Source organism: Hyperolius riggenbachi, chromosome 3, assembly GCF_040937935.1.
Source record: "Hyperolius riggenbachi isolate aHypRig1 chromosome 3, aHypRig1.pri, whole genome shotgun sequence".
NCBI classification, from domain to species: domain Eukaryota; kingdom Metazoa; phylum Chordata; class Amphibia; order Anura; family Hyperoliidae; genus Hyperolius; species Hyperolius riggenbachi.
The window spans coordinates 254,958,945-254,973,515 of NC_090648.1; the positions used below are offsets into that span (position 1 = coordinate 254,958,945).

At 41.8% G+C, this 14,571-nt stretch overlaps 1 protein-coding gene across 9 annotated transcripts in view; it reads left to right on the forward strand.

Moving 5' to 3' along the window:
* Positions 1-14,571, forward strand: part of CACNA2D1 (calcium voltage-gated channel auxiliary subunit alpha2delta 1) — an 846,695-nt gene that overhangs the window by 196,541 nt on the left and 635,583 nt on the right. For all 9 annotated transcript variants that reach the window (XM_068276177.1, XM_068276179.1, XM_068276181.1 and 6 more), the window contains exon 2: positions 1,164-1,245. In XM_068276177.1, the coding sequence (XP_068132278.1) occupies positions 1,164-1,245 (82 nt within the window). The remainder of the gene's footprint in view (positions 1-1,163; positions 1,246-14,571) is intronic.

Consider the following 14,571-nt stretch of genomic DNA (forward strand, 5'->3'; position numbering starts at 1 on the left):
TGTATTAAGAAAAATAAAGCACAAGAAAATCACAAGCATGTAAGGTTGGTATAGCCTGTAAACATCAGCAGCTATTGACACAGTGGTTATACAAAATACAGGCTGGTGGCTGGGTGGTGTAATGGTTAAGGGCTCTGCCTCTGACACAGGAGACCTAGGTTCGAATCTCGGCTCTAGCTATTCAGTAAGCCAGCACCTATTCAGTAGGAGACCTTGGGCAAGTCTCCCTAACACTGCTACTGTCTATAGAGCGCGTAATAGTGGCTGCAGCTCTGGCGCTTTGAGTCCGCCAGGACTGTTCTGTGTTTATTTTGTTGTCTTGTCTCATTCGGAAACTGAGATCTTCCATTATAGGCTCAATTGCAGCCAAAAACAATCCAAAGAAGGAGATATAGTCTCACATTTATCAATGTCTTCCTAGCTCTCATAATGCAGACATGATCTGTAGCACTATTCATGCATATGCAAGCATGGAACAGTCTCACCAAGCACTCTGGGGTGCGTTGCTGCTGCAGCAGTGGAAAGTTCGGCGAGTTGTCCCGGAATGTTGATCAACTTCCGATGTGTTCTGAATCCAGCACAGTTGGAATTAGGCATCGGTGTATATCAAGGTGTCAAGGTGCATGGTTCTGGCATAATGGAGGGCAGCAGTGCATGAATTGAGAACTCTTTGTTATGGATCAAGGATCATGTGCTTTGTTGTTTGGGCTGGGCGTCTCCAGTCAAATCCAATCTAAAGAAGACTGGCATTCCAACAGCAGGGGACAGGCAGGACATTGCATGCCATGACATACTTTTTTTTGTGGGGGGTATATAGGGTTTCTAATTAAGACATTGATGTGGGTATAATGATGTAATTGCACATTCTATATTACGGTATATGAAATAAAAGTTTTGATATATTTACATTGAAAAAGTAATTGATTATGTGGATGTCATCGGGGGGACAAATGCCCAAAGAGTATATTGCTTTACTATAATTGATTTGTGGGTATCCTCCCCTAGATGACTTGTTTGCTTTTTGATTTTGGAAACGGATGGTCTTTCCATAGGGATTCATTGCTCTTCTGCTCACTTTAGTTGTTCCTTTTAATTACAGATGTATGAAAGTGTCTACTTGTATCTAATATTTTAATTTAGTTTCCATGTTTCTATTCCTGTAGGATTAAACAATGGGTTGAAAAGATGCAGAATGATCTCGTAACACTGGCAAGAACAGCGAGTGGTGTGGATCAGCTTGCAGATGTAAGTCACTCTTTTGAACTGAAATGAAATGAGCTCAGATAATGTATTTGTATGTTTAGTAGCAATGATGCATAGGGCTGTTCTTGAGTCTCCTAATACTCTCATCAGCCATTTCAGTGTAACTTAAAAGTAGTTTGAAACTTCTACTACTACACATTGGGGTCCCAATTCCTCAGTACAGAAACAATAATTTAAAAAAGCCCCCTTAGAAAATTTGAGAAATAAAGTAATTTTTTTACATAACGTGCCAACAAAACAAATTCATGTGAGCTATGATTTTCCCATTCGTAAGGCCCATTTCCACTAGTGAAGCACGCAGCTGGGAGACGTGCAGCGGCACTTCCTTCTCTGCAGGAACGCTGATGAATCCCATAAGCCGTACCATGCACGGCTATGGGATTCGCAGCCTCCCGCACGGAAACTGATGGCAATGTTGGCTGAACCACTAAGATAACCGATTCGGTCATTGTTTCCCATGGCAGAGTTTACCCGCGCGATTTGCCTGCGGGGAAACTCTACGGATTCGGCCCGGTTTGCGCGCTAGTGGAAACGGGCCCTTAGGATTAGGTTAACGGTAAGGAGACATAAGGTGCCTTGTGGGGCAGCAATCACCAGAAACCTGAAATACTGTTCTAAATAGACTTAAGCTAACTAGTCACTACCTGACGGAGGAAGATGGATCCAGCGACATTCCTCTGATGAGCATTCCACGATCCATCTTCCGGCCAGCAAGGTACACGCAGCGTCACACGGCTGGTGTGAACAGGAAATTAAGCGATTATTGTACATTGCACAGAGTTGTCAGGGATCTTGCAGATCCAATCCGCTGTGACAGTCATCATTGCTGCGTGTTGTTAATCATCATTTGCATGATCACGAGCCTGTACCCACGTTGCAGGATCACGGAAATGCTCGCTTGACGCTCAAAAACAAGCTGGTCATCAGAAAAGTCGTCAGGAAAATTGTGTAGTGGATACGTGCCTTTAAACACTTTTATTTAAGAAAAAACACAGCTACAGCTGTGCCAAAACATTTACAGGGTGCATGGAATTTATTTTAGCTTTTCTCTGGCATTGTGTTTTTTTTTTTTTTTTTGATGAATGTTAAATGTTTTAAAAAAATGTACAGACTATGGTGGTACCCAAACTACCTGCTTTGACCAGAAGCTAGTAATACTGGGAGTTTGTATGGTTGGCAGACAGCTGTTCTATCCCCCAAATATCTGTCATCTACCCTGAAGGAAAAAAAAAATGCAGACTTGGCCAGCTACGTAAATCAAAGAACATAATAAAACTCATGCACTGCACAAGAGTCTGTGAATTGCAGTTTATGATACATTCCACACAAGATGCATAAAACAAAAAAGACAAAGATAAGTAGGCTTCAAGCAAACTGAATTGTGGTTTAATGGTGGCCACTAATGATCCAATCTTTTTCACCCAATCTTACCATTTCTATGTAATATATGCCTAAAGATGGCCACTAAAAGTCAACTTTCTATAGCGAAAAAGTGTTTGAGCGGTCAGATAATTCTGATCGGATGTGATAGGATTGGTTGTAAATAATCTACATTGATGGGCACAATCAATTACCAACGATTATAAAAACAGTCATCTGATTGGAATTTTTGTTAAACCAAAATTGGATTTTCTACGATGTATAACGATAGATCACTTCTGGTCAGAATTTTCTAATCACTCATATATGATTTTTTGCTAGAAAATGGATAGTTATTGGCCACCATTCAGTATATTCGCTCAATTTTCCCTTGTACTATATAGATTTGGTAAAATTGGATGAAAAAGATTGGCTCATTAGAAAAGATCCAATTTCTAGCGAAAAATCATTCGAGCGATCAGATAAGTTAATTGGCTATCCCCTAAATTGGCCCTAGACTATGATACACACAGTACACAACATGTACATATACATATGACTATTAGATTGGATTGATTAGGTTGCGAGTCCCTCTCAGGGATAGTTAAGTGACAAGACAATATACTCCATTCAGTACCGCTGAAGATGTGGGTGCTACATAAATACAAAATAAGAATAATAAAATGCAGCATAGATGGTAATTAAAGGAACACTATAGCGAAAAAAGTCCATCTTTGTTCTCAAAAGCATATTCTGAACAGCAGTTGCTAAGTCTAACCAAAATAGTAAGGGCCTGTTTCCACTACACGCAGATTGGATGCAGAAAAACTGACACCAATGAATGCCTATGGAAAAATCTACATCAGAAAAATTGCATTTAGTGGAAACAGGCCCATAGGCATTGATTGGAGTCAGTTTTTCTGCGTCTGTTTTGCATCCAATCTGCATGTAGTGGAAACGGGCCCTTAGATACCAGCCATCCTCTCTGCTCACTTGCACATTATTTTATCAGACTGAGCATGCAGGGAATGCTTTTTAAAAGCATTTTAACTGCTTACTACTAAGGAAAAAAATGCTAAATTTTCCAGCTATTTCACAATATCATACTTTGCAAAATAACTTTCATATAGTGCGTTACCCAGGCTGGTCTCTTTCACTACAATTTTCTATGTTTTTCACGTGAAGAAAGAAGACTCTGTTCATTTTTATTTCATCTTCACCAAGTCAGTTAAACTTTAAAGTTAATATTTAATCATCCTCTGTATGTTTTTACAGCTGTGTGAGGGCAACAAATCTTTTGTGTGTTTTTCTGTACTAGATATGTATGGAGTCAAAACCGGGAATAAAAGCACACAGCAGTGTAGCTTGCAGTGTGTTGACCTTTACAGCGTTGGAAGTACGCATGAAAAGGCTTCCCAAGATACAGTACTTGAATCCTGCATAGTTCTAAGCCACACTGAGATGAGCACTAATTACTTTTGGTTTTACTTTGGCCTCACCGTACTAAGAACTACTACACACAAAGGAGGAACAAGCTACTGTTAATATTGATACTATCTTTTATCTGTTGAGTTGAAATCATTTAGAATTGTAACAATCATGACCTTGGTATGTACGTCTTCATAAATATAAGCACAAAGAATTACTTAAAGCTGTATTGATCACTTTACCAATATTGCTGGATACAGTGTACCTTTGGTGCTTCCAAAGCTTATTAATAGGTATTTATCCAAGACCTCAGCACATCACTATTCCATAAAAGGACCATGTTGAATATCTCCAAACGCAATCCTTTACAGCCTGCAGCCACCCAGTGCAGATAATGCTCACAGGTGGCAGGCAGGCACCACAATCAAAGATGTCAAACCGTTATTCCACGCACTTAAAAACATACATTGTGGGTTCCTGCACAAAGGATATTTTTGCATATAAGTAGTTACAAAATAAGGCAATTTTATAAGGTTTAACCATTGCCCAACCTGACCGATTTCACCTTTCCAGCATCATCAGAGGTATTGAGTTTTGCTTGGCAAAAGCTCCTGATGTAATTATATCCTCTCACTCCTCTTTTAGTGAAATTATTTTGACGTTCCTTTCTTTTCTCATCCTGTTTTAGTTAATTCCCTTTGCTTCATTTACTATGAAAGTTCTCCATCGTCTCCCACTTTCACTTTACTGTAAGTTTATTATGGAGACAGCTAATTTCAGCGCTGTGCACCACCCAAGATTTGGGCACCGCCTTAGGCCATAATGTGAATTATGACTATAGCAGCACACATTGATTAATTTGGCTGCCAGCAATAGGAGGAGCACAAATACAGAAATAAAATGGGGTAATTTGGCTCTTGGGAATAGCCATAACCCAAATTTGGTAGACAGTAGGGACCATGCTGCCAACAAAACCGATATCCCAACAGATAGTTTCAAGGTACCCCAGTCCCTTTTCTCATTACAGCTGCTAACAGCTTAATCCCAAGATAATGAAAAAAAAGTGTCACCAGGAAGGGAATGGTTCTAAAATATAAATACAATAGAAGTAAATAATGCATTCAAATTGAGAACTGTAAGTATTCAGGGGCATAAAACAATAGGGGCTGTAGGGGTCAAGGCCGTTTTAGGGGGCTGGGGGGGTCGCAGCCTGAGAAGAAAGCCATAGTTTCTCCAAGGTGATCCAGCACAGCTCTTTTATCAGAAAATGACTTTATTGGATCATAAAAAGTACATACATCATAGCTGCAAATGCTTATTCCCCGACATCGCTTGTGTGCGGTCTCACACATCTTTTTGGCTGAGAAGAAAGCCATGGCCACACATCGGTGGGGAGGGAAGGCGGTCCCCTCCCTCAACTCGGGCTCTCCCTTCTGCACTCCCCTCCAGCTTCAATAAGTGTGTGTGCAGGCGGTGGACAGTGACAGATATACATACTTTCCTTGCATTCCACCGCAGATGTCCCTCGCTCTAGTGTCTAACGCTACTTCCTGTTTATGCAGAGGGGAGAGCCCGAGGTGAGGGGGGGGGGCATCCCCCCTCCCTGCCGATGTGTGGCCATGGCTTTCCCCTCATGCTGTGACCCCCTCCAGCCCCCCAAAACTGCCTTGAGCGGGCACCCAGGGAGGGGGGCCGTCAGAATCTCTGCAGGGGGGGGGGGGTGGATCCTAGTTCTGCCCCTGTAAGTATTCTTTAGGAGATTTCATAAGTGGGTAGAATTCTGCAATACAACAGAATATGAAAACATAATGGGGTTTGAAAACTATATTGGGCATAACCTGATCATAACATAAATGATCCAGGTTCTGAGGTTTGTGTTGTATGTAAAAGCATTTTTTTTCTGTTTACTTACTCCTTCATGGCTGGCCTTCTCCATAATCCCAATCCCACCATACTACCATAGGGGGATAAAGTGGTAGGAAAGATTGGGGATTCCAAGGTAAATGGCCATCTGGGGGAAAATAGTTGGCACTAGTCTAGTTTAGGGTAATTGGCAGAAATCCTCATATGGAAATTCTGCTAATGTAATTGGGTGAACGGCACCCTTTCGAACTGCCAGGTTTCGGATAGGTTGTAATAAACTACACCCACACTATTTGGGCAATCACAACACTTAGTGCTCTAAGAGTGTGCTGTGATTGGTGAATTGTTCCCTATGAGGTTTCCTGCTCGGTCCCCTAAATTAGACTAGCGCCAAATAGTTTAGGCATTGTGAATCTCCTTTTTAGGTACCAAGCACTTTTAATTTATGGAATTGTATGCTGAATATATATTAAATGTGTTTGGGGGGTTTTGTAAGAAAGGGGAAGGGAAAAAGTCAGATAGGACTAGAAAGTAAGGCTAGCATGTTAAACTTTTCAAATCAAAAAAGAGCATAAGAAAAAATTAAATGTGTGTTTTCAAATTGAAAAAGAAAGTGACCAGAGAAGCTGAAATTTGTTCACAATATTGATGTATCGATAAATGGAACTAAATGTGAATTAGCTTATTTACTATATTGGCAGAACTAAAAGTAATGATTCTGATCATTGCTTTGAAAATAAGAAATCACAGATAACAAGTTTCACTTTATATAGCAAACAAACATATTTTCCAGGGTACTTGATGAGACGTGTGCTGAATGTTTATTTAATGTGTGGTTTTAAGCAGACTGCTTGTCAGTATAGTTGCTTTTACAGCCCCCAGAGATTGGAGAATCAAGAGCAGTCATGTTCTGAGGAGACAGTTATTGACTGACCTATATGTAGTATGAGACATTTTTCCCCAAGCAAGCCAAGAGAACTTTTCAACTAGCCAAGAATCTCAAACTCTCATGAGCACAAAAGAAAATATTACTCTCCCACTCTTTTCGTAAAAAATAAAAATAAAAAAAAAACTCTAGCTGGGGTATCAGCTAAACTTGGCTGTACTTTGATAAAAAAAATTTTTAAGTGTGCCTTGAAGTGGGATTCTACTCTCAAAACTAAAATGTCAGTAACAACTCTTAGTTACATAAAATAACATTTGAAAGCAATCCCACGCATTCTCTGCATGTAAAAATGTATACTTGGACTGCAGAGAGCAGTACAAGATAGCTAATCTCTGGCTAATGGAAAATGCAATAATTGCTGGCTGAAGCTCTCTGAGGCATATGCCTTCACTCTGTCTCTTGCCTTTTCTGCTAAAGTGACTCGACTGTTGCCATGGTGATGTGTGTGTTCAGCAGAGGGAGGAGCAGAGTCATAGTGTCTTCTGCCTTTGGTGAGAACTCTGATAACTCTGAGACTTGAACTGCTTTCTGCAGTGAATGTATCAATTTTTACTCAGAAAAAATATGTGGAATTGCTTACAAATGTTCTTTTATATTTCTAAGCACAGTTACTGAAATTTTAGCTTTGGGCGAAAAATAACACTTTACATTTCTGTCAATATTAAAAGGCATTTTCTGCAGCTAGTTATTTTACTTTCTATTACAATTTTATCAGAATACAAATTAAACAAAGTGTCCAGATGAGTATTGTGTGGCCAGCCAAATATTCTTTGAAACCTTAGTGATACTGGCACTTTTCATACTATACAGCGAACTGACATCTTAAGTGTATTGTGGATACACTGCTCATGTAAAATCAAAGTGCCGTCATTGACTTACTAAATTGTGCTGATAAACTGAGTATGGGTACGATGGAAGAAGAAAATCTGTCTACTAGGGAAATGAGCAGCCTAAATTATTTAAGTTTGATCTCACAGCGAATTGGCCTGCTTTTGCTTACTGAACTGGTTTGTGGAATTGACACGTGTTTCACATTTTTCCAAACTAGCCAATAGATTTTGGGGGAAAATTGCAATGGTGCTGACTTTTGCAATTAATAGTAAAGCCCCAAAAATGCTATAATCATCAAATTTGCCAGATGTATTAAAGTGAACCTCCAGACCAATCAAAGAAATCTGCCAGGGCATTTTTCCCGTGATGCTGTGCAAAGCCTGATGGGATTTCTGATGATGATGTTCTCCTTCTGCTGTTGTGGGGCAATTTTTTTTTTTTTATTTATTTTGAATTTGAGATTTGAAGCCTAGTGCACGCAGCTGGGAGGGGTGATCAGGACACAGGACAGTTGGAACTGTCTCATGCTCCCTGTTACCTTCTTTCAACCAAAAAGATGGCTGCCCCCATGAAATCACAAACCTTTGCCTGTTCTTTTAAAACAGGGTGGGTAAGAGATTATATTACCTATCTATTTTAATTAACATTGTGATGATATAGTCGTGTGACACTGGCTAGACAGGCAACCGCGAGTGATAAATTAAATCATTTTATTCCAGTTCTTCCAGAACATCTCAACAGAGCAGTCAGCATAGCCATAAGCCGATAATCCACAGCTACGAACAGCAACAAGGAATACAAATCCACATTTGTCTCCAATAGCAAAGTCCATCCACAGCAAGGGAGACAAAGGTTCAAATATCCACATCTTCTCCTCCCAAGCTCAACTGACTCTTCTCTCTCCATTTGCTCTAAAGGGGCCCATACACCTAATGATTTTCCCGCCAATATACAGCAGATTCGATCACTGTGATCGAATCTGTTGTTAAATTGTTGTGCAAACGCTGACCGAATGATCGATTTCCGTCCGAAATCAATCATTCTCGTTGTTCCGTCCATGCGGAAGATTTCACTCGATCGCCGGCGGGTCGAGAGAGCGATGATAGCGGCGTTCGAATATCCGACCGACGCTAGCGGCAATACATTACCTGCTCCGCCGGCGCATGTCCCCGCTGTCACCGCTGCTCCTTCTCCACAGGGTTCCGGCAGGCTTCACTTCGTACTGTCTCGACAGGAAGTTTAAACAGTAGAGCGCCCTCCACTGTTTAAACTTCCCCGGACAGGAAGTGAAGTGAAACTGGAGCCAAGCGCGGAGAAGAAGACAGCGGAGACCGGGGGACTCGAGTCGGCCGGATCAGGTAATGTATGTGTGTGTGTGTGGGGGGGGGGGGGGGCGGTGGCAGCGGCAGCTTCACAGATGGTGAATCGATTTCATGCTGAAATCGATTCTCAATCTGTTTGCAGTACAGGCAGCCATACGATCCCTCTCTGATCAGATTGAATCAGATAGGGATCTATCTGTTGGTTAATCTGATGGCAAATCGACCAGTGTATGGCCACCTTATGAATCTAGCCTGATAGATAAACCTCTGCAGACTAGCTGTCTCTCAGGTGTTGTACTACCCAGCAGGAGATAATTAAAAGACAACAATGCACCAGCGATAATGACCAGTCTCTACCAGTCCTGGTCAGCACTAATGTATTCTATGGTACATACACTACTCAATACAGCAAACCGCAAAATACAATAAACAGCCAAATTACAAGACAAAAATGAAAAACATTTTCGGTAGTCATCACAAACAAAACTAATGTAACTTAATAATAGTATTTTTGTTTAGGCTGAAGTTCCCCTTTAACATCCTTAGTGGTAATTCTGAGCCAGGCTCAGGGTGAAAAAAAGATGCTAGGAGCAGTAATCAGTGGGCCTGGCTCGGGGTGACTGCTGAGGGTTAGGGACGCATTGCAGCTACATTCGTAATTTAACTTTCCTGGCATCTGGACGCCCATAGTCCATCTTTTTCCGGTCCTTAGAGACTTAATCCCTCGGGTGAGATTGCAGATAGTCACATGGCGAGCTCACCATAGGGTTAGAGTGCCACACAGAGGACAGGAGGATGAATTGCAGTGCTGGATTCTGGGGAGGTGAGTAGTGTGCAGGGCATCTCTCTCTGCGGTATAATTTTTTCCTGCTTTTTGAGTCTAAAACCACATGAAAAATTGTACCACTTTTAGACCATAAAATCAGGAAAGAACCATACCACCAGGGTGTTTAAGGAGAATATGGGGAACGTTCAAAAAGACCTTGTAGTTTTTGACAAAATTGATGTAAGTGCAGTTAAATGACAGATAATCTATCTACCTACCAGTATGCGTATTAAAAATCCCCAGAAATAGCAGTTTCTAATTTTTCCTGTAGATATGAGTTACGGTGTTTATCAGTAAAGTGTTTGCATTACAAAGGATTTATCATTGGGAAAAGGGTCAAACTGCTGTGAATAAGGAAGTGGCTAGATCTTCTGATCAACTAGTCATCCCCACACTTTTTTTTTTTTTTTACGATGGTAAACTCTGCACTTTTGAATTGAGGTTATCTTATGTTCCTTTTTTCCCTACTAATATTCTCTTTCTTAGCAGACAAAGATATAATTAGCAGTTGGAGTTCCTGTAGGCTATTTAGTATACTTGTTGAATTATCTTTCTGTCTTTTTATATGATAGTAAGAATGGCCATGCTGTCAAAGTACTCAGGCAGAAGACTCTGATAAGTGCGATAGTGGCATTTGTCCAAAGCACTGAGTACCAATTAGTTGTTTAATTGATGGAAGAGATTTAGAAAAGATGAGGGATGTGCACAGAGGGAAAAGCTGCAGTGAACTCTTTTATAAGCCTTTTAGAGAAGAATGTCAGGCTGACATCATAATCTAGGAGGTTTCTGAAAGCTACTGTATTTTAAAATTGTGTGAAAAAAATGGAGAGAGAAAAAAATAGTCTCTATATAATAGTGACTAGTCCTGCATTATTATGGTTTCTAACAATACTCAAGATAATACTTGAAACAGCACTCCTTAAGCTTTTCCAAATGTACCCAATACACACAGGTATTCTCTTCATGTTACTGAATACACAGATTTCTAGGCTAACAAAGGCATCGCAGCAAATTTGGGCACCAAAGGTGCGGGTGAAATTTGGGCACCGCCAAATGTGCCCATTTAAAAAGCCACAAGCTGCAGCAGGAAATTTGGAAGAATAGCAGTTACAAATAGCTGCTAAAAAAGTGCTTAAACATACAGTGCTGCCCATAATTATTCATACCTGCAAGGACAGCAGAGTGTAACGATCGCTCGTAACCCTCCAGCTACGAGTCCCACACAACTCCTCGCCTGTCTCCCCGCATGGTGGAGAGACGCCAGCCCGACTTCCCCCTTGGAGCTGTCGTCTCCCTTTGTTGCTAGGTGAATGCGCTAGCTAGCTTCCCTTCTTTGCAATGGCCGGAGGCGGTACTGCACCTGCCACTAATTGATAGGCTGGCTATATAAGTCCAGCACTCCCGGCGTTTAGTTGCTGTAGCATCTTCGGTCATCAGCCATGGCATACCGTCGCCATTCCCCCTCCAAGTCGTTTCCCTTTTTACTATCCCTTGCTACCAGGATCACCTGTCAGCTGTCAGCCTATTACCAGGATCCCTGCACTGCCTGTCAGACTCCTGTCTGCCATCCATCCATCCCTGTTTCCCAGCCTCCCTGCCCAACCTGCCTCCCTGTGCCTAGCCCGGTTTCCTGTCAGTCTCCCTGCCTCACTTCCCTGTCTGCTGCACTCCCTGGGTTTCCCTTAGCCTGCCAGTTCCCTCCAGAGCTCTCCTGTCACCTGCAGCTTCCCTGGGGATTCCCACAGCTTCCCTGGGGATTCCTACAGCCTGTGAGTTCCCTCCGGATCTCTCCTGTCACCTGCAGCTACTTTGGGTTTACACCAGCCTGTCGTTCCTTCCTGGGTTCCTAGCCTGTCGGTTCCCTTCTCAGGGACTACCTGTGCTTGTCAGTATCTCCAGGACTTACCCTGTAAGTCAGTACTCCTCCTGGGATTCTAGCTCTCAGCTTCTTACCCGGGATTCCCACTGCCTGTCTGTTGACTCCCAGAAACCATACAGTAAGCTCCCTTCCTGGGTTTTCCTCAGCCTTCCAGTTCCTTCCTGGGATCCCTATTGGTAAGGCCTTCCTGTCCTGCCAGTCCGATCCTGCTAGTCTGTCCTTGCCCAAAGGTCCACTCCGCCAGGATCCCCTATTATCCCGTCAGGGAGTACATTTGAAATCGGCGCCGGTAGACTTGGGCGCAGGATACAGCGGTATATAGCTGATCCTGCTTCTGCACAAGTCCGGGCCGATTTAATTACTATTCCCCCTCCAGGCCGCCATGGATAGTGGGGGAATGAAATAATTCGGCTTCCAGCGATTGCTGGAGGCCAAATTATTATGTTTTTAAGCAACCTCGGCCCATCTTCAGATGGAGCCGACATTACTCACTGAGCGCTTCAATAGGAATGATTCTTATTGAAGTCTATGGAGGCGCCGGCTGCGCCCAAATCTAGCAGCGCTGAAAAGCACTGCTCCGCCGTCGGGTACCCTCTGTTCTTTCCATCACTGGTGCGGTAGTCTTAGGGGCCATGACCTGGTGAGCACCAGGAAGCAAAGTAGTCCGCCACCCACTAGGGGTGACAGCCCATCATCCCTTGTGGGGTGCGCTGGTGAAGACCCGTGCTTGCTTATACTCCTTGCTCTGGGACTGTTCGCTCCTTGAAACCAGTGACCGGATTAACAGAACCCAGACAGTTTGAGAGAACACTGACAATACCCCTGGCAAATTTTGATTTAGTTACTTTTATTCAACCAGCATGTAATTTTTTTGACAGGAAAGGACATGGGTATCTCCCAAAAGAGAACATTTACAAGAAGAATTATTGTGGGGGAAAAAATTCTCAGCTTATATTTACATTTGAGCAAAAAGTATCCAGCCCAAAATTATTCATACCCTTCCCAAACTGTCAGTCTGTGGGAACATCCAAAGTTCTATACCATTCCAAATAGTCCAAGCTGTTCTAAAGCATTCTAATTACCCTGATTATTTGGGAACCGCTGTTTTCATTAACTCAACAGGTGAAAACAGCAGCTTTCGGCAGTTAGTTTGTGGACAGTCATGGCTAAGATAAAGGAGCTCAGTGAGGACCTGCAGCTGTTCATTATGGCTGCTCACAAGTCAGGAAAGGGCTGCAAGGCCATTTCAAAATATTTTCAAGTTCAAGTGGCTACAGTGCAAAGTATTCTTAAAAAAGACAAAAAACATCTTCCGCACTGTAGAAAATCTCAGAGGACGTGGTCGGAAGCCAAATGTGACACCTGTGCTGGCCAGGAGGATAGTGAAAAAGAATCCAAGGATCACCACCAAGGCCATCCTGGTGAATCTGGGCTCTGCTGGTGGCAATGTCTCAAGGCAGATAATCCAACGGACACTGCACACTGCTGGGTTCCATGAATGCAGACCAACGAGGACGCCACTTCTCCAGATAGGGCACACAAAAGCTTGCTTGACCTTTGCAAATGCTCATCTGGACAAAGAAGACGATGCCTGGTCTTCTGTGTTATGGTCAGATGAAATAAAAATTTAATTGTTTGGTTACCATGATGTTTCCTTCGTTTGGCGCAAAATGGGAGAAGCTTTCAACCCAAAGAACACCATCCCCACTGTCAAACATGGTGGCAGGGAACCTAATCACAGTAAAATGCACCTTGAAAAAAAGAGCAATACATGAGAATTTTCAACTCCTTGCAATAAAAAGAAAAAAAAATATGGCAAGTATATTTGTTTAGATTTCAGAATGGTTTTGAGCATTGACAAAGCCTACATTGAGTTGTTTTCTTCGGAAAGTGAGAGATCCAGTCCCTGAGGTTGTTTAGAGTACATATTTAAAGCACAAACCTAAAAGCTTTCTGTAGCTTTAGCTGGCAATATCTGATTTTTAAACCAAATGGATTTTCAAACTGCATTTGTTGATTGTGTTGAAAGCCACAGCCCAAGCCAAAGGCCTCTCATATTTTGAAGCTTTAATGACCAAACTCATAAAGCTTAATTTACTAAGGTGCTCAATGATTGGCGAACACAAGAATACTGTGAAAAATTTAAATGACCCTGGAAACTTTATCTGCGTCCTTTTTTATTATTATTATTATTATTATTATTATTATTATTATTATTATTATTATTATTTATTTATTTTTAATATGGGAGAATCCGTGAACAATCCTCATTGGTGTCATTAAAGAGGAACCCTCATGGAAATCTTAAAATTTAAAACGCATACAAATAAGAAGTACATTTCTCCCAGAGTAAGATGAGCCATAAATTATGTTTCTCCTATGTTGCTGTCACTTACCGTAAGTAGTAGAAATCTGACATTACCGACCGATTTTGGACTAGACCATCTTCTTATAAGGGGGGGGGGGGGTTCTCAGGGTTTTCTTTTTTTTTTTAAAGCACTTAGTGAATGGCAGTTGCTCCGTCCAACTGCCAAAATAGTGTGCAGCGAGCAGGGTGGCTGGGCAGCATCTTTGTATTAATAATTTTCAGGGAATGTCTTTATAAAGAAATAAAGGCCATGCTCTGAATCCCTTATGGAGAGATGGACTAGCTCAAAACCTGTCGGTAATGTGAGATTTCTACTACCTACTGTGAGTGACAGCAACACAGGAGAAAAGTAATTTATGGCTCATTTTACTCTGGGAGAAATGTACTTTTTATTTGTATCTGTTTTAAATTTTGTGATTTGTGTGACACTTCCTCTTTAAGGATTACAGTGAAAACCGCTAAATTGTCAATGAAATAGCATTTATG